At 43.7% G+C, this 21,587-nt stretch overlaps 1 protein-coding gene and 1 long non-coding RNA gene across 2 annotated transcripts in view; both read right to left on the bottom strand.

Moving 5' to 3' along the window:
• The window catches only part of GSN (gelsolin), a 49,460-nt gene extending 27,873 nt beyond the window's left edge, over positions 1–21,587 (bottom strand). Inside the window, 4 exon segments of the mRNA XM_038374751.2 lie at positions 18,873–18,924; positions 21,247–21,295; positions 21,298–21,347; positions 21,349–21,587. Of these exon segments, the coding sequence (XP_038230679.2) occupies positions 18,873–18,924; positions 21,247–21,295; positions 21,298–21,347; positions 21,349–21,572 (375 nt within the window). The 5' untranslated portion in view covers positions 21,573–21,587.
• On the bottom strand, positions 12,014–13,323 carry LOC122456860. The gene is made up of 2 exons (XR_006275980.1): positions 12,299–13,323; positions 12,014–12,086 (listed from the first exon to the last, which is right to left on the bottom strand). It is a non-coding gene; the product is annotated as an uncharacterized LOC122456860 (long non-coding RNA).

Genomic DNA, 21,587 nt, shown 5'->3' with positions numbered 1-21,587 from the left:
AGGAATAGCGATCAGTAGGTTTCCGGTATAGGGTGGTGTTTATGTGACCATCGCTTATTAGCACCGTAGTGTCCAGGAAGTGGATCTCTTGTGTGGACTGGTCCAGGCTGAGGTTGATGGTGGGATGGAAATTGTTGAAATCATGGTGGAATTCCTCACGAGCTTCTTTTCCATGGGTCCAGATGATGAAGATGTCATCAATGTAGCGCAAGTAGAGTAGGGGCATTAGGGGATGAGAGCTGAGGAAGCGTTGTTCTAAGTCAGCCATAAAAAGGTTGGCATACTGTGGGGCCATGCGGGTACCCATCGCAGTGCCGCTGATTTGAAGGTATACATTGTCACCAAATGTGAAATAGTTATGGGTCAGGACAAAGTCACAAAGTTCAGCCACCAGGTTAGCCGTGACATTATCGGGGATACTGTTCCTGACGGCTTGTAGTCCATCTTTGTTTGGAATGTCGGTGTAGAGGCTTCTACATCCATAGTGGCTAGGATGGTGTTTTTAGGAAGATCACCAATGGACTGTAGTTTCCTCAGGAAATCGGTGGTGTCTCGAAGATAGCTGGGAGTGCTGGTAACGAAGGGCCTGAGGAGGGAGTCTACATAGCCAGACAATCCTGCTGTCAGGGTGCCAATGCCTGAGATGATGGGGCGTCCAGGATTTCCAGGTTTATGGATCTTGGGTAGCAGATAGAATACCCCAGGTCGGGGCTCCAGGGGTGTGTCTGTGCGGATTTGTTCTTGTGCTTTTTCAGGGAGTTTCTTGAGCAAATGCTGTAGTTTCTTTTGGTAACTCTCAGTGGGATCAGAGGGTAATGGCTTGTAGAAAGTGGTGTTGGAGAGCTGCCTAGTAGCCTCTTGTTCATACTCCGACCTATTCATGATGACGACAGCACTCGTTCACCTGCGCATCTACCAATGTGATATATGCCATCATGTGCCAGCAATGCCCCTCTGCCATGTACATTGGCCAAACTGGACAGTCTCTACGTAAAAGAATGAATGGACACAAATCAGACGTCAAGAATTATAACATTCAAAAACCAGTTGGAGAACACTTCAATCTCTCTGGTCACTCGATCACAGACCTAAGAGTGGCTATACTTCAACAAAAAAGCTTCAAAAACAGACTCCAACGAGAGACTGCTGAATTGGAATTAATTTGCAAACTGGATACAATTAATTTAGGCTTGAATAGAGACTGGGAATGGATGAGTCATTACACAAAGTAAAACTATTTCCCCATGGTATTTCTCCTCCCCACCCCACCCCCCACTGTTCCTCTGATATTCTTGTTAACTGCTGGAATTAGCCTACCTGCTTGTCACCATGGAAGGTTTTCCTCCTTCCCCCCCCCTGCTGTTGGTGATGGCTTATCTTAAGTGATCACTCTCCTTACAGTGTGTATGATAAACCCATTGTTTCATGTTCTCTGTGTGTGTGTATATAAATCTCTCCTCTGTTTTTTCCACCAAATGCATCCGATGAAGTGAGCTGTAGCTCACGAAAGCTTATGCTCTAATAAATTTGTTAGTCTCTAAGGTGCCACAAGTACTCCTTTTCTTTTTGCGAATACAGACTAACACGGCTGCTACTCTGAAAACTGTAAGGAAAGTGATCACTTAAGATGAGTCAGAAAACACTTCAATTACACAAAGTGAATGAAGTGAGCTATAGCTCATGAAAGCTTATGCTCAAATAAATTTGTTAGTCTCTAAGGTGCCAAAAGTATTCCTTTTCTTTTTACACAAAGTAAAACTATTTCCTCATGTTTATTTCCCACCTTCCCCCACCCCCACTGTTCCTCAGAAGTTCTTGTCAACTGCTGGAAATGGCCCACCTTGATTATCACTACAAAAGGTCCCCCCCCCACAGCTAATAGCTTATCTTAAGTGATCACTCTCCTTACTGTGTGTATGATAACACCCATTGTTTCATGTTCTCTGTGTATATAAATCTCCCCACTGTATTTTCCACTGAATGCATCTGATGAAGTGAGCTGTAGCTCACGAAAGCTTATGCTCAAATAAATTTGTTAGTCTCTAAGGTGCCACAAGTACACCTTTTCTTTTTGCAAATACAGACTAACACGGCTGCTACTCTGAAACCAGTCATGGTTGGTTACTCCACGCAGCTGGAGACAGAGTAAATTACTGCACCATTTCTGCTGTGGCAAGTCAATCTGACTGCCCACGCCAATAAAACTCACCAGCAGAGGACAGCACAGGCCAGCCCACAATATTTAAAACAAAAGTAAAAACAACTTTAAAAAATCACTTGACACTTTTTTTCTTTCCTTGGATTTTAACTGTTTCTAGAACTTGAAAACACTACTCTGTACTAGTCCTAGGAAGCTTTGTGTAAACCTGAAAAGTAAGTGGGCTAATCAGCCATTGAATTTATTTCCATCTGAGCTTTATTGCTGTGTCTCATTAGCAAGGAGTAAGAGCTATAAATTACTTCCCTTCTATGAAGCTAAGTAATAGGTTGATATCAGAAATTTTGACACCTACACAACTGCAGTGAAGAACTTGGAAGTAGGTAAATTTAAAACCTCTTTTTAGCTGGCTTTGTTAGTCTGAACCCAGCATGCTATCCAGTCTGCACAAGATCGGCTACAATATGCTGTTTTTTTTGCTTTATGGTGCCTGCTTCTTTAACTGGAGTGCCCTCTCTTTCAAACCTGGGGCTCATGCACTGTCTGCCCTGCAGGCAGAGGGAAGGATGCAATCTAGTTGTTAAGCTGATTGCTTTGCATTTTAAAAAGAGAAATTAACTCTTACGCTAAGCAGCCAGCTTCTCCTTTAACATCCCAAAGAAACCAGCACACCGTGCCCTGAAGCCCTTATCTTCTGCAGTGCAGGGAATTCCATTTACAATAAGGAGGAAGCTGAGAGTTTGGGGGTTTGGTTTTGTTAAACAAAGCTGTGCTATAAGCAATGCAGGCAAGGCCATTGTCTGGCCCTAATGTAGACAAATGCAGACTGAATTCCCCTTGCCAAAGTGGGATCACAAGAAATCACGGCTGGCTACGTGGAGATGATACAGGAGGCCTCACTCACTGCTGGAAGAAAGCTGAATGGCAGGGAATGTTCGGCCAGCACAGAAGTGAATTACACACTGTCACGCCTGCACTCTTGCCTCCTTCATCCCTTGTGCTCTCTCCACACTTAATTTGGGTCTGTGGCTTCTCTTTACCCCAAGTTCCAGGAGATACCTGATTGCTTCTAACAGAGGAGGACCCTCCCTGGGGCAGACTGTCAAGGCTGGGCTTTACACATGCGGGGGAGGGGAGGGGAGGCGAGGCAGGTGGCAGACTAGAGATTTAACACCTACACTAGTGAATAGCCAGCCTTAGTCCAGTAGGTGTACAACCAACACTCGTGCTGCAGTAACTTCACATTGCACCCTGAAGGCCCATGCCTGCCTTTGCAGTCAGCCAGTTCTCGCGCTCTCTCCCCCGTATTACAGCACCAGCAGATTCGTAGGGCTACATTTGCACAGCCCTGTGTTGGGAGCAGTGCAGAGATGCACACACCAAGGGAAGCCTTAGGGACGATTCTGTCTCAGGGAGCTTCGGGGTACACATATTCCTTTCTGGAGTGCAACACAAACCCCTCCATGCAGCTTGTGTGCAGGGGAGGCAGAATCATGGGCCCACCTCCTCTTCACCCCCTTTGGGGCACTGTGACAATTCCCATGTCAGTGCCTTGGGACGTCTCAGAGAGCCACTCTGAATGGTAAATGAGAAACAGTCACTACATTCTCTCTGCCACATATACTGAGTCCATCTGGTATGGGCTCTGAGTCTATTAACCCTTCTCCACCAGAAGTGGGGACTTCCCAGCATGCAGTGCATCTGTGGCCAGGACAAGTAGACTTGTACTAAAATAAGGCTTTTCAGTTCAGAAAATTCTACCCCAAGTTGCATGTTGGAACAAACCCTAAAACCAACTCAAAATTCAGCCAAACCCACTGCCTTCCTCCTGGCTTTGCACTGAAACAAGGAACCAGAGAGATCAGCATGGTGTTAACACAAGCCCATAAGTTGATACCAGGTTTGCTAGAAACCTTTTGAGGAACCTGGTCTGAGTTTGTAATGAAAGCTGAAACCACAATGATTTGAGCTTGGCTGGAACATTTTACAGAGCTCTCACCATGACTTAATCATGCATTACATTTTTCTTTCATCACTTAGCACTTTGCATTGTGAAGAATACAATTAACTACCTGGTTAAAATAATAATGGTAACTGGCACTGCGAATTATTACATGAAAGCTTATGCTCAAATAAATTTGTTAGTCTCTAAGGCGCCTCAAGTACTCCTTTTCTTTTTGCGAATACAGACTAACACAGCTGCTACTCTGAAACCAGTAATAACACTGGGTTTAAGAATAAAAAGCTGACTTGCACCAACAAACATACTTGTCTGAAAGTCCTGCCTGACAAATGCTCATAATGTTTCCTTAAAAGAGGGATTTTTTTTTTCAAACTAGTTACATAGGAGATGTAATGTTCTTGTCTGTCCTATACATGTTCCACCCATTGGAAAAAAAGCCTTAATTACACATTTGCATGAATGGCTTCGCTAATATTCTGGAAGTTTAACATATTTTTTTGTTTTGGCTTAGTAAATGCTTTTACAGTGTGACTGATCCATTTTATCCAAAGGGACCAGAAAGGCTCTTGAAAAGCCATCAGTGTCACACGTATAATTACTTATGACCAGCAATGTGTTTTCTTTTAATAAACTGTCTATGGAGCCTACTGTTCCACAGACAGTCGGATCCTATATTATTTTACATTGCCTAACTTCCTGGTAGTAATCCTTGCTTGTAGTAATTCCCCTGCTGCATTCCGATTTTGCCTTGTTACTTGACAAGTCCATACTTTGCACATTGGTTTCTACTCAGTTTACAGGTTTACATACATGCTTATAAAGAGTATTATTCCTCTAGCAAGACAGGAGGGCAGTGTTGCGTGGCACCATTATTGGGAATAACCCTTGGCTGGCTTCACAGACTTATTGTCTACCAACTAATGCTGCTTTGCATGGCTATAAATAGTTATTTAGATAAAAGGCATCAAGAACAAAAAGCACAAGCAGCCTATCTCAGTACTTCCAGCTGCAACTGATCAGCTGGTTTGGAAGGCATAAGAGGAAACTCTTTGGCAAGCATTTGGACAGCCATCTAGCCTGGGTTATGTTCCATAATCCAATCTGTAGGTAGGTTCAAGACTCTAGATACAGAGAGTAGCAATCACTGAAATGCTAAAAATTCTCACTTTTCTTCATAGCCGATTGGTGAAAAGCCTTGATGAATTTGCACAAACTGTGGGAATTTGTGGGATCAGCAAAGAATCTCTGCAGCTTTAAAGAAACCCTCTGACATGCCACAAGACAGTATAGTGGGAGAGAGCAATTCAGTACAATATTAACAGCTGATGATACTGCACCCTGGAAACAGTCAGAAATATTTGTCTTTATTTTTTTTCATCTCTTTGCCAAATTTGCATATAGCGTGAGTGACTAAGTCTTAAGTCAGCCACTGAAAAAGCCACCAGTTCTATTTCAGCTTTATCACCAAGGTGACAAGCATTGAAAAATATCTAAAACAGTTGATTAGATCAGTCTTTGGTCTCCAGGCAGCATTAAATTCATACACACGCAATTAAAAACAATCCCCACGCTGTGAAGCTTGTAACAAAAGCATCATTAGGACAATCACGGTGACTCCATAATCTATTTTTGTTTTGTCTCTTGCCATCTGAGGAACAGCATTGCCAATGGTGTTCCTAGTACTGACTGCTGCTTATGCATGCTAGCAGTAGTTAACTGCTGCTCCCAACCAGAAGGGTGGATACGTACAATACTACTTTTTTTCCTTTAGCACACACAGCCCAAAACTTTTGTTGTATTTTTTTTTCACATTTGAAAAAATTCATACTAATGAAAACCAACACCCAAGCGATATATATAAAATGAACAGTACAAATGTACATTTAAAATGAAATTCAGGACACTGATTAAAGGCAGCTTTATTAGAAGCTCACAACCTTCAAGTAGACAGTGTCCTTTTAACAGCTCTTCCCTCAACTTTAAAAACTAAATCCTGTAGAGAACAGGTTTAAATTTCCCTCCCCCAAAGCATAGCAATATCTATGTCATGGGCAAAGTTGGTTTTTGCATTCAGAGATTAACATTCCCGTGGAAACCTTTTAACAAATGAGAATAGCCAGGTGAAACAGGCCAAATTATTATATGCATATTCTGGGCACAGTCAACCTGCGGAACTTTTTGTCAGAGGATGTTGTGAAGGCCAAGACCATAACAGGGTTCAAAAAAGAACTAGATAAGTTCATGGAGGATAGGTCCACCAATGGCTATTAGGTCAGATGGGCAGGGATGGGGTCCTTAGCCTCTGTTTGCCAGAAGCTGGGAATGGGCGACAGGGGATGAATCACTTGATGATTCCCTGTTCTGTTCATTCCTTCTGAAGCACCTAGTATGGGCCACTGCCAGAAGACAGGATACAAATGTCTTTGCCTCATGATTAATAATTCCAGCTCTATTCTGATATTTCCAACAACTAAAAGTTTTTTGCTGCTGGCTTTTAGTCACTTAAGAGAGACCCACCCATTAAACACAAGGTTTCAGGAGAAAGTGCTAACGTTTAAAATCTCAATTCAAGAGCCTGATTCTCTTCCCACTTGCACTGTTGTAAATTAGGAGCAACTCCACTGAAGTTATACCAGGGTCAAACTGGCATGGGAGAAAAGAACTAGATCCTCTGTGAACATTCTAGGACCACATATAGGATGAGACACATCCATCTGACACAGTCACACCCAGCTGAGAATCTACTGACTCAACCACAACGCCCTACCCTAGTGAACACAGTAAGCAGGAGTTCAGTAATGCTCTTAAATGCACAGTACACAAACCACTGTGGATCTTGGAAAGCCAGCTGCTTTCTTTTATTTGTGAGCAAACAAATCCTAAATTGAGTACTTGTGGCACCTTAGAGACTAACAAATGTATAAGCTTTCGTGAGCTACAGCTCACTTCATCGGATGCATGCAGTGGAAAATAGTATTTTCCGCTGCATGCATCCGATGAAGTGAGCTATAGCTCACAAAAGCTTATGCTCAAATAAATTTGTTAGTCTCTAAGGTGCCACAAGTACTCCTTTTCTTTTTGAGGATACAGACTAACACGGCTGCTGCTCTAAATCCTAAATTGCATTCAAATGCAAATCAGTGCTAAAATGCTGACTAGGTGTTCTAGTTCACACATAGAGTCAGTAAGCAATACGCAAAAGGCATGACATGTGGCCAACAGGCCAATAGGTGTGACCAGCCTGGTGCAATTTCACAGAAACAGGAACATCAAATCTCTTTAGTATAAGATGAGCAATGATAAGAAAGAAGAGGCTGCAACCTGCTTTAGTGCTCTTGCCTGTCCCAACGATAGCAGCTGAGGCGTTATGCAATCTGTCAGAGGAGAGCTGGCTCTTTCTTCAGAGAAAGAAGGAACATCTTTGTGCAAGTCTGGATCAGGTCTGAGGTAAACAGGTGTTCTCTATCTGCACTGAGCCTGTAACGTTTCTTTTAAGAGAGCTGAGAGAGATGGAGGTCGTCATTGTCCACTACTTTGCATCTTGTGTGGTCATTTGCACATATGCAAAGGGAGTGAGTATGAAGCTACCATGGCATGATGTAAATGGTGACACAACATGCAAGTCCATGGAGAATCAGACTCATTGTTTTCCATACTGTCTTCCAAATTCAAAGAGATTCCCCACTTGGGAAGGTTCTCTATTCAGCAATTTTTTAGACTTCCATGATACTTCCTAAACATTATCACCTGTGAGCTGATCCTATGCCCCTGACCATGAAATTTTAATACTGCCTTTTATCTGAATGCAGATGATTTCCCACAGAACCTGAAGTGTTACTGAAGGAGTGTCACTAAAATGTGATGGCAGGGCTCCTCAGCACCTCTGAAAATGTATCTCAAAAGCTGAGGTTCTGACAATCGGTGGCCACTTTTGGCCCAGGAGACTTGCCCTAGGCCACAAATGGAGGGTGAGGCAGAACCAGGAAGAAAGGCCAGATCTCCTGACTTGATCGCAAAGACCTGTACATCGGCCTCAAGACCTTCTTTCCCTTCCTTCAAATCACTTGCTGAATTCTAGCTTTCAAGCAGGCACTAATGCCTCATCAATCACTAATCTGATCAGTGATTGCTTTGGTTGTGAATATCAAATCCTATCCCCTCTTTACACATGAAGCACACACTTGTCAGTATGTTTAATAAAGGAAAAATAGCTTTGGATCTGGGTTCACTCAAAAATCCCAGACCACACTCATGCTGAGCAGTTATTCTGCATTCCTAAAGTGCACGTGCATGCACACACATCCATTTAAGATTGTTTATCCCTGATTACAGGTGTAAACACATCTTACTGGAACAGTGGCGGATTAATGATTTTGCCGCTCCTAGGCCCTGAAATGATTGCCGCCGCCACCCCCCCCAACAGCTCCCCGCCCCCCACCACCCCAGCTCACCCCTGCTCCACCTCTGTCTTCTCCCCTGAGTGTGCCGCCAGGTCCTGTTTCTCCCCGCTCCCTGCCAGTGCTTGTGCGCGAAACAGGTTCGCGAAGGAGGGGGGACGAGGAGGGAAAGCAGCATGCTCGGGAGAGGAGGCGGGGCCAGGGGGAGGGCATGGACCGGGGCCAGGGGAAGCAGCCTCTGGCTGCTATTATAAATTTGCTTCCCCTGCAATTTTGTCGGCCTAGGCATTAATATGCCGCTGTACTGGAATATGTCCAGCATCTTCTCCGAAGGACAGAAGACCTGGTTATTTATTCTACAAGAACCAAGCTATTTTTTTTACCTGCTTCCCACTGTGGTAAGTATGTAAACAAGAATATGTCTTTGGTTTAGTAGCTCAGGATGATTTTGCACTGCAGACAGATTATGCACAACTGATCTAGATATGCACATTGCCAACATGCTGAGAATAGCTCACGTCTTAGAGGAAGACATATGTACCCAGTGAGATACAGTTCTCCATGTTAAAAGCCAACAATCTTGCCACATTATAAACCACTCTAAGATTAGGTGACAATAGCAAAAAAACAAAAGCTCCTTAGATGTTGACGTAGGAGGATGACACAAGTGCCAGGGTTCTACACAGCATCCACTGGAAGGACACTGGCATATGTTCATCCCACCAGCCCCCAGTCACACAACACAAACAGGAGCAATGTTTTGCAGCTTCCGGCAACTACTTGCTCTCCTGGTATGGTAGAGCTGGCAAAGCTGTATGCCTCCCAGCAACACAGACATTCTTGTTCAATTCACAAACCCGCTGACCAAATCAATGAACAAGTAATAAATGATTCCTAAGAAAAAAAGGAACTGGAAACCATAGCAGAAGTGCCCATAATGAGTAGTGAGATGACATGCAGTCTGCAGAGGCCCAAAACATGGCTCTTCACAGTAACTGTAGCATAAAACACAAACCTGACGGATAAAAATTGTTCAGACTTCTGAGCTCTGACAACAAACCACTATTATCAGCCTATCAAGGGAGAGAGAAGTATAAGCAATTCTTACGTTTGTAGAAGATCTATTTGTGATTAAAAACATTTAGCTGTAACTTTGTCGTATCCCAGCAGAAGTCCAGTTCTGAGCGCTAGTACATGGTCCCTATAGTGCCCCTATCCCAAGGGCACACAAGCACAAGTGATCCTTTCAGTTCATCCGATGAAGTGAGCTGTAGCTCACGAAAGCTTATGCTCTAATAAATTTGTTAGTCTCTAAGGTGCCACAAGTACTCCTTTTCTTTTTGTGAATACAGACTAACACGGCTGCTACTCTGAAACCTGTTTCAGTTCATCGTCCCTGCTTTTGCTGCAGGATCTTCGTTCCTCAAAAGCAGCATTTAAAAAGTGGGGGCCAGGATTTACCCAGTTGCTTTTCAGGGTTTGTCTCCACATGGAGTTATTCTGGAAGAGCTGTATAGTGTAGTCAGTGTAACTAGAGGGACAGTGTAGTCCACTGAACAGTGTCTGAGGCACAGCCCACACTAGCTGGGTTTTATGCCTGGCTTCTCACTGACCCGTCAGGTGAATCAATTTAGTTCTTCACGCCTTTTTTTTTTCCCCTTCTGTTTTGTTGGTCAGCAATTTAGAGCAGGGATTTTCTCTTGCTGTTTTTGTACAGTGCCTCGCACAATGGAGACCCTGATCTCAGCTGTGGCCTCTGATTAAAATGCAATACAAACAACTTTTGTTGTAAACAAATGCTGCAGGTTAGCTTTTGTTAATCCTTATAACAGGTGGCTCATCGCTCCTGAAACAAAGTTGAAAGTAAACATTTTAAGGCCTTTGTGGGAGAAGAGGCTAAATTACTGCCTCTCTATCAAGGGAATGTGGTTATACTGGCTCCTCAGTGCAAACAGTACTCATCTGCCGGCACGGGTTTTTCCACTCACTGCAATGGTTGGGACAATGGTGAATGGTAGGAACATCAGATTTCAGAGTAGCAGCCATGTTAGTCTGTATTCGCAAAAAAAAAAAAAGGAGGACTTGTGGCACCTTAGAGACTAACAAATTTATTTGAGCATAAGCTTTCGTGAGCTACAGCTCACTTCATCGGATAGCTCATGAAAGCTTATGCTCTAATAAATTTGTTAGTCTCTAAGGTGCCACAAGTACTCCTTTTCTTTTTAGGAACATCAGAGGTGACCATTCAACCCACATTCTGAGTTCTACCCCAATTCACAGCCGGGGACTTTGCTGAACAACCACGCTCAGAATTTTAAAAGAGGTCGGATGTGCTTTTAGAAATAGCTAAAGAATCTTCCACCAATGAAAAGTCAAAGGTGACTCTGCTCTTTTCCAAACCCCTCTACCCTACAAAATCGGCTCAATCACAAATGAGATCCAGGGTTGTGTTCCAAACATGGCATAACATAGTTTTCTCACCCTGAGTGGAAAGGAAAATCATGTTTTAGCCCCTGAAGAAATGACACTAACTTGCTGACATAAGTTGATGAACATTGTGTTCCTTAACATGTTTGGGGGGGTTTCTGTCTACATTAGTAATAACACTCTTGCAAAACAGATGGGCAACATTTTTAGACCTGATTATTTTTATAGTATAGAAATGGTATTAAATAGCCTGGTCTTTCAGAAAGAGGATTAATGGATTCCAATCCACTGCATGTAAACCAATTTTATCTTTCCACTTAATATCCCCAGATTGTAGCTGGCTAACAGGGCAAAATCATAATCCTACAATGAGATACAAAGACAAAAACTAAATGCTCCCTGTGGGCACTTAAGTTCCTGTGACAGTAACTGGGTGTGTTTTTACTAATACATATTGACATATATGACAAGTCTATTGTTTATCTCTGTCACGTTACTTACACCAAAACCTTGACTTCGTTAGAATGTATTCTTTTAAATAATCAGGTTCACATTGAAAAACTTTTGTTACCAGTAGCTGACATTATTAAAAGATAAAGTAACATTCTAATTTATTTTTCAGCCTTCATGCTATTTGTTTACATCTTTCATTTCATTCAGTTTGGACAGTCAAACATCACAGAGCTCTTGTGGTGATTTATAAAGTTAACGTTTTCATGCCACTCTGAAAATACAAAGGACTATATGAGTATATTTTATCAATTCTCTCCCCTGATATAACAAACCTAGACACAACTACTGCATTCATCATACACATTTGAGGAGCCAGGACTGGAACCCTTGTTTTGTTGCAAAAAGAGAGTCCATCACCACCTGAGCTAACGAAGTAGTCCCTTACCAGTTAGCTGATAATCTCTGACAGCCAGTCACTAGAAGGCAATATCATTAATACATAAACAGTATACTACCTAGTTCCTCTTCATATTAAGGTGTGTAAAGTTCTCTTTATGGTGATTACACAGATAGCTCTCAGGGCTTTTTTAGTTAGTTTGTTTGTTTGTTTGTTTGTTAACATGAATCAGACTTTTGGTATTGAGGAACCAAAGTGTTACTCAGACAGAAAGCGAGAGAGAACAAAGCCCTAATGATTTTGCAAAAAGAAAAGGAGTACTTGTGGCACCTTAGAGACTAACACATTTATTTGAGCATAAGCTTTCGTGAGCTACAGCTCACTTCATCGGAACCTGTAGTTCACGAAAGCTTATGCTCAAATAAATTTGTTAGTCTCTAAGGTGCCACAAGTACTCCTTTTCTTTTTGCGAATACAGACTAACACGGCTGCTACTCTGAAACCTAATGATTTTGATTTCAGCTAGTATTTGGAGCTCTGCCCAATCTGAAAGATCTGGCTTCTTTTGGATGATTCACTTCATCCTGCATTTTATATATTTTGTTTTGAACTGTATCTATCATTTTTTTGTGTGGAAATGTTTACTAAGCCGATATGTTTAAACGTTGTCAGATGATTTCCCACTGACTCACCGACTAGCTCCTAATATAGACAAGCAAGTCTCTCTCCAGTGATGGCTGTGCACAGAATAGAAACCTCCATGCCTGAGATCAATGGGGATTCTCCAGGCTCCTCCTGGGGGAGCAGGGTGATCAAAAACGCAGATCGTCCTATAGACTGGGGCAGGAGGGGTGGCTATCTTTTCAGCTAGGTAGGAAGGAACCAGTTTTCCTGAGAGTCCACAGAAGCAAGTTCTTTTCTTACCCCATTACTTCTCAGAATTCTGTCAGGGTCACTGATTCCTACTCTGAATATCCTGCACACACACTTAACTGGATGCATCTCAATGCAGTTCCAAATGGAGAGAACAACTGTGTCTAGACAAAATTACATACAATTACATACACAGCAAGCTACTATTCACACTCCATGAAGTGATATTGACTAGCTATGGATTGATTTGATGTTTTGAATTCCCATATTGCTCCACAAAGCCCTTCTAGCATAACCTTGTGACATATGCTACAATGAATCCCCCTAAGAGAAGCTGATAGAACTGCAATTAGGCAGATTAGTCCCTGTGGAAGACAGCCAAATGTTAGAGTTTTCCTTTCCCCTCAGCCTAGCATTATGCTAATCTCATAAGTTATTTACCTAGGTAAGGTATGTCCCTAGGACTTTAATGTTTGAAAAGATACTAGCCAACCTGTTGCCTTCCCTAGCTGGATGCAGAATACCCATAACCCCCAAGGTGGCTGCTATTACTTAATACCATTACTAGGCACACCTTCAACATCTGAATGAATCAAGTCAAAGAACAGGCAGTTAAATTCTAGAGATAGGTTTTTAAAAATGCTTATAGCCTAGGTAGCCTTGAGATAGGTGCTCTAGGCTTTTGAGTGCCTGACAATGCTGCTAGAGGGCACTGGGAAAACAGTTAATTTACTAATACACTTGTTAAGAACCCACCCGAAAAATAATCCTATATGAATATAGCAGATACCAGTATAAAAACAGGTTTCATCCGATGAAGTGAGCTGTAGCTCACAAAAGCTTATGCTCAAATAAATTTGTTAGTCTCTAAGGTGCCACAAGTACTGCTTTTCTTTTTAGTATAAAAACAGTACTCTGCAAACAGAACAGGTACAGATTTGTACTAATAGAAGAGGTATAAAATAAGCTCTTTTGGGCAGGGTTTACATCTTTATGTGTGTTTGTACAGCACTTTACACAATGGTCTTGATTGTAGCCTCTGGTGCAGTGGTGAGCTGGAGCCAGTTTGCACCAGCTCGCTAGAACCGATGGTTAAATTTAGAAGCCCTTTTAGAACCAGTTGTCCCACGAGGAGGGCCATCCGCGCTGCAGCAGGTAACCCCAGGGTGGGGGGGCAGGGGAACCACTCCCTGCCCCAGCTCACCTCCGCCTCCCTGGGCCTGAGCGCAAAGCCACTGCCTGCTTCTCAGACCCCCAGGCATCCTGCGCGAACAGCTGATTCGCAGGGAGCTGGGGGGGGTGGGGGGGTGGAGAAGCAGAGCGGGGCGGCGCATTCAGGGTAGGAGGCGGAGCGGAGGTGAGCTGGGGCTGGGCGCGGGGCGGGGAGCTGCCGGTGGGTGCTCTGCACCCACCAAATTTTCCCCGTGGGGGCTCCAGCCCTGGAGCACTCACAGAGTCGGTGCCGAAGGCACCACTTTTCATGTGATCAGTGGGGGGAGCGGCTGCTCCCTCTGCTCCCCCTTTAGCTACACTCCCCTGCCCCTAGGAGCCAGAGGGACCTGCCAGGTGCTTCCTGGGAGCTGCCCCAGGTAAGCACCACCGGGACTCCCCACCTCGCCCCCAGTAGGTCCCTCTGGCTCTTAGGGGTGGGGTGGGCACCCACTATGGTGGCCTACGAGACCCTCCTGCCCAGTTCTGGAAGAAGTCGGGGGGGTTGGATGGGGTAGGGGTCGGGGGGGCATCAAGGAACGCAGGGGGTTGGATGGGGCAGGAGTCCCCGGGGGGCGGAGGTGGGCCACGACCCCCTTGTGGGGTAAGGAGGGAACCGGTTGTTAAGATTTTGGCAGCTTATCACTGTTCTGGTGCAATAGAAAAACTAAATAAATAATGTATGCTGGAACAGGTACCAGCTGAACTGGCACAAATGGAGGAGCACACACAAACATAGTGGTGCAGTTTTAGTAAACAGAGTGATCTAGCATTGTGCTAACGAAAAGCCTAACATACTCTGCCAGTCAAGAAAATCTGAGATTCCATGATGTGGTGTCAATAACATATGCTTGCCAACATGATCTTTCAGGAAGCGGGGGTGACGCAGGAGGATAGTCCTCTGGAATCCCAGGTCCTGCTCTGCATGAAGTCTGTGCAGTGGCTTGTCCCACTGACTCCTTTTGCTTTTACTTTCCCTTTTCCTGCGAAAAAAAAAACCCTTTTCTCCTCCATCTTTCCTAGGACTGTGCCTTGAATGGAGACGTGAGCAGCAAATCCGTGTAGAAAGCAGAGAAGGTATAATGGGCAGCACGCTGCATTTCAGTTCCCCTCCTTTCCCTCTTACCCTCCATTTTCTTTTTCACAGTGCTGCATTAAAAGCAATTTTCTGCTCAGACAACTATTTTGGGAAGATGGATATTTTTCGCTCAGACAAACCCCACAGGCTGTGCTGCCTGATTACTGAGGAGCAGCCTCACTCCTCCATTGTGGACCATGCAGCAGGGAAAAGAAGTTACCCAGGCTGCATTTTAAGGTGGCAGCATTCTAGTGGACATGTCCAGCAACTTCCACAGGGATGCTGCTTTGAGATGGGTCTTAGAGGAAGCAGAACTGGGATCTAATGAATATAGATCCCCCTCTCTGAGGTCTTGGTCAGGGTAGAGGGCATGACATGGATTGCAGAATCTGTTTTGAAATAGCAAGACTGCTAATACTATATATTTGAACTATCTGCTGCACTTGTCCAAGTAGCTACATCTTGTCCTGAGCATTAAGTGTTTAACTTTTAACATGATCATTGTCCCATGGACCTTTCTGCATCAAAAACATGTCAGATTTATGAAAATCCTTGACATACTAAAAACATCACGTGGGCTGGGTGCTGGGTGCCATCCCCATTCAAAGAGTTTTCTTTTTAAAATCTAGTCTCTGGTATCATTTCCAATTAACACAGGACCCAAATGCAAATTCATCCCTTTATGGAGAAGCTGATAACCTTTTTAAACTCTCTTTCTCTATCCCTCAGCCTCCTAAAATTTGTTTGTTCATACTTTTGTTTGGAGTGATAAATGCATGATGATCTTGAAAAGACTGGGATTTTAATTTTATGTGGAGGAGAAGAATGAGAGGAGACATGACAGAAGTATACAAAATAATTAATTGCACAGAAAAGATAGATAAATCAGGTACTTCTACTTATACAAGAAAAAGGGAACCTCCAATTAAATTGAAAAGCAGCAAATTTACAAAGGATAAAGGGATTTTATGTAGAACATAATCATAGAAATGTAGGGCTAGAAGAGACCTCAAAAGGTCATCTAGACAGCCCCCCATGCTGAAGCAGGATTAAGTTAACCTAGACCATCTCTCACAGATGTTGTTTAGCCTTGTCTTAAAACCTCCAGTGATGAGGATTCCACAAACTCCTTAGGTAACTGTTCCAGTGTTTAACTATCTTTATAATTAGAGTCCTCTTTATAACAGCCTTTTACCTATTTGAAGATTATGTCCGTCCCCCCCCCCCCCATTCTTCTTTTTTCTAGACTAAACATGCCCAGTTCTTTCAGCCTGTCCTCACAGGTCATGTTTGCCAAACTTTGTATCATTTTGTTTCTCTCCTATGGAATCTCCCCAATTTGTTCACATCTTTCTTAAAGTGTGGTGCCCAAAACTGGATACAGTACTCCAACTGATACTTGTGGAACTCAGTGCCACTAGACATCACTGAATCAGGAGTTCAGGAAGATTCAAAATAGGATTAGAAATGTATACAGAAAATGAGAACATCCACACTCTGCATTTCTTAACTCTTCCTGTGGAGATACTGATGGAGATACTAGCTAGTGTCAGACAGAGGATACTGGACTAGACAGTCCACATGGCAATTCCTATATTTCTAAATACTGTATGAATGAACAAAAACTAACCTAGAACATCTGCTTTTTGTTGTTCAGTGTTACTTTAGTGTCTTACAAAAGTTACTTGATAATTCATCTTAACAGTGGTTTGCATTTGATTTGAATGAAAGACTCAGAAAATTCCACTAGCTTAAATGCAATTTGGTAACTCTTGCCCCATTTCAAAAAAAGCTGTTTTTTGAGGTAGAAGTAAAAGTGGCGATACGCTGGTGTGTTGAGTGGCACATCCCTACTATCCAGCATGCTCCTCCAGCTGACAGCTATTGATTAGCTGCACTGATGTTCAAACTCGGATTATAAACCAAAAAGATCATATTTGTGAAGAGAATGAAAAAACAAATGTAACCACCAAATACATGGCAGCTATTTTAGGAATGGCATGGTACCCACCAAAAGTCCCTAGATCAGATCACTTTCCTGCACCAGAAAAAAAAAAAAAGTTGTATTCAAACCCATATAAGGCAGCATTTAGTTAAGGTGGTTCTTTAAAATATTAGTACTGTTTTCTGTATTGTCAGAAGACTCTTGTCGTCTTGTTAGCTTTTCTCTTTTTGCATCAGTCGCATCCAACTTTGTGATGTTGGCAGACACACTAACAATTTGAGAGTTGCCTGAAATTTGCTTACATATTTACACAAAATATTTATAAAACAAGGTTTTATAATGGAAAGTGTTAGACAACCTGTATTATAGGTGGAGCTGACAGTAACACTGCTATATTATGAAACTCGCTTGTAGCATGCTTGAAAGTAGATGCTGCCTCCCCCTTCTAGGAATTAGTCCACAGAGGTCAACTGCCCACTACTGCAATTGGCTAATGTTGCTTCTCCTTCAGCTCAACTGGTAAAGGTCTGTGTTTTGGTAATGAAAGTCCCAGGTTAAAACACTTATGATGATCAAGGGTTGAGTTCAGGTTACATTACGTTTAAAAAAGAAAAGGAGTACTTGTGGCACCTTAGAGACTAACAAATTTATTTGAGCATAAGCTTTCGTGAGCTACAGCTCACTTCATCGGATGAAGTGAGCTGTAGCTCACGAAAGCTTATGCTCAAATAAATTTGTTAGTCTCTAAGGTGCCACAAGTACTCCTTTTCTTTTTTGCAAATACAGATTAACATGGCTGCTACTCTGAAACCTGTTAAGATTAAAGTTGAAACAAACAGAACTCTCTCTGATTTCTGCCTTGCTGCTCTTTAGTCATTTAGAAACAGGCAACTCTTGATTTTTGGTCCAGTTTCTCCCTCTTCCCTCCCAACACATTGATTGTCATCAGGCTGTGGAAAATAGCCACTCACTGTGCCATGTTTGTTTTACAAGTTAAATTTTATTATGGGGGAGTTTTTCAAAGACACAAGTGGCAGATAGATACCTAGCTCCCACTAAAATTCAATGCCAGTTGTGTCTCTGAAAATCTCCCCAGTAACTTTCAGATGCATATGAAAATGTTCACCTACAAACTCACTGACTGATCATTGCTGTTCAATGAGGTATAACTACATCCCACGCTCTCCTGGGACTACAGGTACTTCCAGATAAGCCAGACTGTCTTCAGGCTGAGTACCACTGAAATCCATGGTAAAGCTCCCATTGACTTTAGTGACTGGATGATCAAGCCAATAGATGGTAGAGATAACAAACTAATTCTTTCAAATGGCTAACACTCAATATAGGGTCACTGTGACTCAGTGGCCAGCATTCTCACCACCAGGTCCGGAGGTCATAGTGTGGAGTCCATTCTAAAACTTAAGACTATAGCCACTACATACATTGCAGTGCTCTGCAAGAAGCCTGCTGAAATGCTAGAAGCCATCAAATGGAGGAATCTCTTCTGCTCATGACACTTTATCAAAGGAACTATGGTGCAAACTTTCCCATAGGTAAAATTAATAACCTGGCTGCAATGTCTAAGGTTGTGTGAGAACTATTCCTGGTCACACAAATGTGGCTTCACTTGCCTCGACAGTCATTGTAGACAGTATTTAACTCATTACTTTGTACAGTAGTTTGTGAAACCTAGAGGAGGAAAGATGCTATAAAAGCTCCCCTTTTTATCCTAAAGTAGGAATACCCTGTGCTGAGCCATGCCATGCCCCAGCAAAGGGAAGTTTTTTTGCCATTAAACTTGCATCATGCATAAAGCTGGCTATGGAGGATGGAAAGAACTGCAATTATCAGTTAGAGAAATAACAGACGCAGGAAAAAGAATGATGGTAGGATCCTTGTTAGCAAAGTTGGATTTTTACATCCAAAAGCAAGTTAACATTCAAAGCAATTTATTCAAAGAGGATCTACTTACTAATGAGGCCTCCTTGAAACAAGTCATCCCCATAACTTTTTTAACTCTCTTCCTAGGAAACATTTTAAATACGTTTAAGTGTATACATCTTTGAAATTTCTATTCAAATAGTGTTTTCAAAACATACATACTCCAGGCAAAAAAACAAACACAAAGCCCCCAGTATTCCCGGCACTAATGTGAACAGACTTGTGCTATTTTTACCAGTGTTTGGCATCTATCCTAAATCAGTTGTAAAGCAGAGGAAGATGACCCTTTACCCGCTGATCTCCTCTGCAAATCCACCAATACAATTTTCACAGGTTTCTTATTAAGATATCCAAGAACAGCAGTGGGATGTTATGGGTAGAAGCTTCTCCAGGATTTCTGTATCAGATTACACCAGGGTATTTTTGCCTCTGGGCAACAACAACATGCATCTTCAGTATTTTGAAAAAAATTGTAACATTGTCAGTGATTTTATGAGAATTAAAAAAAAAGTTAAATTCCTTGAAACACAAAATATATGATGTGTTGTTAGACTATGTAATGCCAAATCACACAGCAGGTGCCCTGTCATTAATCTCACATACCACACAAAACCTAGGAATTTGTAACATACATTTTCTGTTCATGTCAGGGAATGTTTTACCTAAGCAAATATATTTTCTTTAATCTTAGATTGTAAGATTCTAGGGACAAAGAGCTTGTCTACTCCATGTACTGTACAGGGCTGTGTACGTTTTCAGCAGACTACAAAAAAGTAATTCTATTTTGAATCAGCTCTCCTTTCTGCAGTTAATAATATCTTTGAGCTCTCCCCATTCTATCTATCTAGGTACTTATACTGCACTCAACACTGTAGTAATAGGAAATACCTTATTGTGCCTCTGAAATCATCTCACTGATCAGTCATTAATATCAATCAGTTGGTGAAATGATACCATAGCTATTAAATCAGCTGTGCGGTATTACTATATTTTCTCAAAAGGAGAATATTCTGTTGGCTTGTTTGTTTTTAAGGCAACAAAAAAACTGCTGCAAGCTTATATTTCCATTTCCACTATGGTTTGTCATCCAAAACCATTTCAGTAATGCTCATTGATGTGGGTGTGTGCAAATGCAAGCGATGACTCATAGTGACCTTCCATCTTGTCTCCTAGAATTTACAACCATATAAAATTCACAGCAGCAGCTATTACCCTAAAGCTACTACATAATTACCAAAAAGAACACCCCAAATATGCAACCAAAAAGCAGCCGGGTCCATTCTGCTGCTAAGATTGAAAACAAAATGTTATCTGTTAGCAGTTGTATATCTGACTACATTTTAAGTGTCCCTTTGCTAATGAAACATTTGTTTACTGGCTATTGAAATTATGTGTGAATATTCTTTCAATTCCAATGAGTCACTTTTTTTAGTGTAGATGCAGCACCTACGCTTCGCCATTAAATGAAAAGTGGTGTACCAAAAAGCAAAGTTAGCTCTGCAGAGAGTACCATTAGTAACTTTGGGCAGTTTTGAACTTTTTGCACATGAGCTTTCTTTCTTATAGATTTTGAAACAGTGCCAGCGCCTCAGGCAGGAGCGTTTATTTAAATATCAACATTCGCCTCCCTTCTTGGTTAATGAGTAAGAATTCACGATGCCTCCGAAAAGACTCTAGGGCTCGGTCCTGCAGGCTGCTGCGCACCTTTCCCTCCCCTGGGAGTCAGGGAGTGGAGGGCACCCTGCTCCTTGCCAGGATTTGGCCCCCCCCGGTCACTACAGATACCATCCGGTGCTGGACGGGCACCCGTGGGATATTTCACGTGGGTTTCTATTAGACACATCAAAGCAGCCACGGGACGAGGGACAGCAGCGCTCGCCCCAGCCCCCTGCAGCGCATCAGGATTGGATTGGGTGGGTCCCTCCCGGCTGCGCTCAGGCGCGTAAGCCGGGGCGCACGGCGGCTCCCTGCTACCCAGGGACCCCACCTCCGGAGTCCAGGGCGCTCCTGTGCCGGGGGCACAAGGGCGCCCCGCACCCCGGTGCTCGGCCGCACCCCAGCTCCTGCCTTCCTGTGGAAGCTGCCGCGAGTCAAAGCCAACTCAGGCCTCCCTCCTCACTCGCTGGCGTCCAGGGGGAGCTTCCCATGGTCCCCACCCGCGGCGGGTTCGGGCCCTTCGCCCCAGACGGGACTGCAAAGACTCTTTCCTCCGCCCCCAGCCGCTGGGGAGGCGGGAGCGACACGTCCCCGCTCTGCCCCGCCGGAACAGGGCAGCTGCGGCGCCCCGGGCTGCCTCCAGCAGGGAGCGGCCGATGGAGACGAGCCCGGAGCAAGCGCAGGCCCCGGCCTCCCCCTCGCCCCGGCACCCCCGAGCCCCTGCAGCGGGGCTCTCGTCGCGGACCTACCTGCAGCTGTTGCTTAAAGGCAGGAGACGGCTTGGCGGGTTACTGCAGCCCCGGCCGGCTGAAGGAAGCTGGCGCAGAGTGGGCTGGGGCTGGGGCTGGGGCGGGGGCACCGAGTGACTCGCGGCTCTGTCCTCCACTGAGCAGCCGCAGGAGGGGGATCCTGGGGTGGGGCAGGGCTGGTCCCCGGGGCTGGGTGCAGCCTGGGTGCTGGCGGCTCGCGAAGCGGGGGTGCCGTAGGGCTGGCTGCGCTGCGGTGCGTCTGTGTCTGTGCAACAGCCCGGACGGACGCGGATGCAACAAGAGGAGGCCGGTGCGGTTAGGGGCATGAGCCTAGAGGATGT

Source organism: Dermochelys coriacea, chromosome 16 (genome assembly GCF_009764565.3).
Source record: "Dermochelys coriacea isolate rDerCor1 chromosome 16, rDerCor1.pri.v4, whole genome shotgun sequence".
Taxonomy (NCBI): domain Eukaryota; kingdom Metazoa; phylum Chordata; order Testudines; family Dermochelyidae; genus Dermochelys; species Dermochelys coriacea.
Note: the sequence above shows the minus strand (reverse complement) of the source record. Positions and strands in the feature narration are given on the sequence as shown.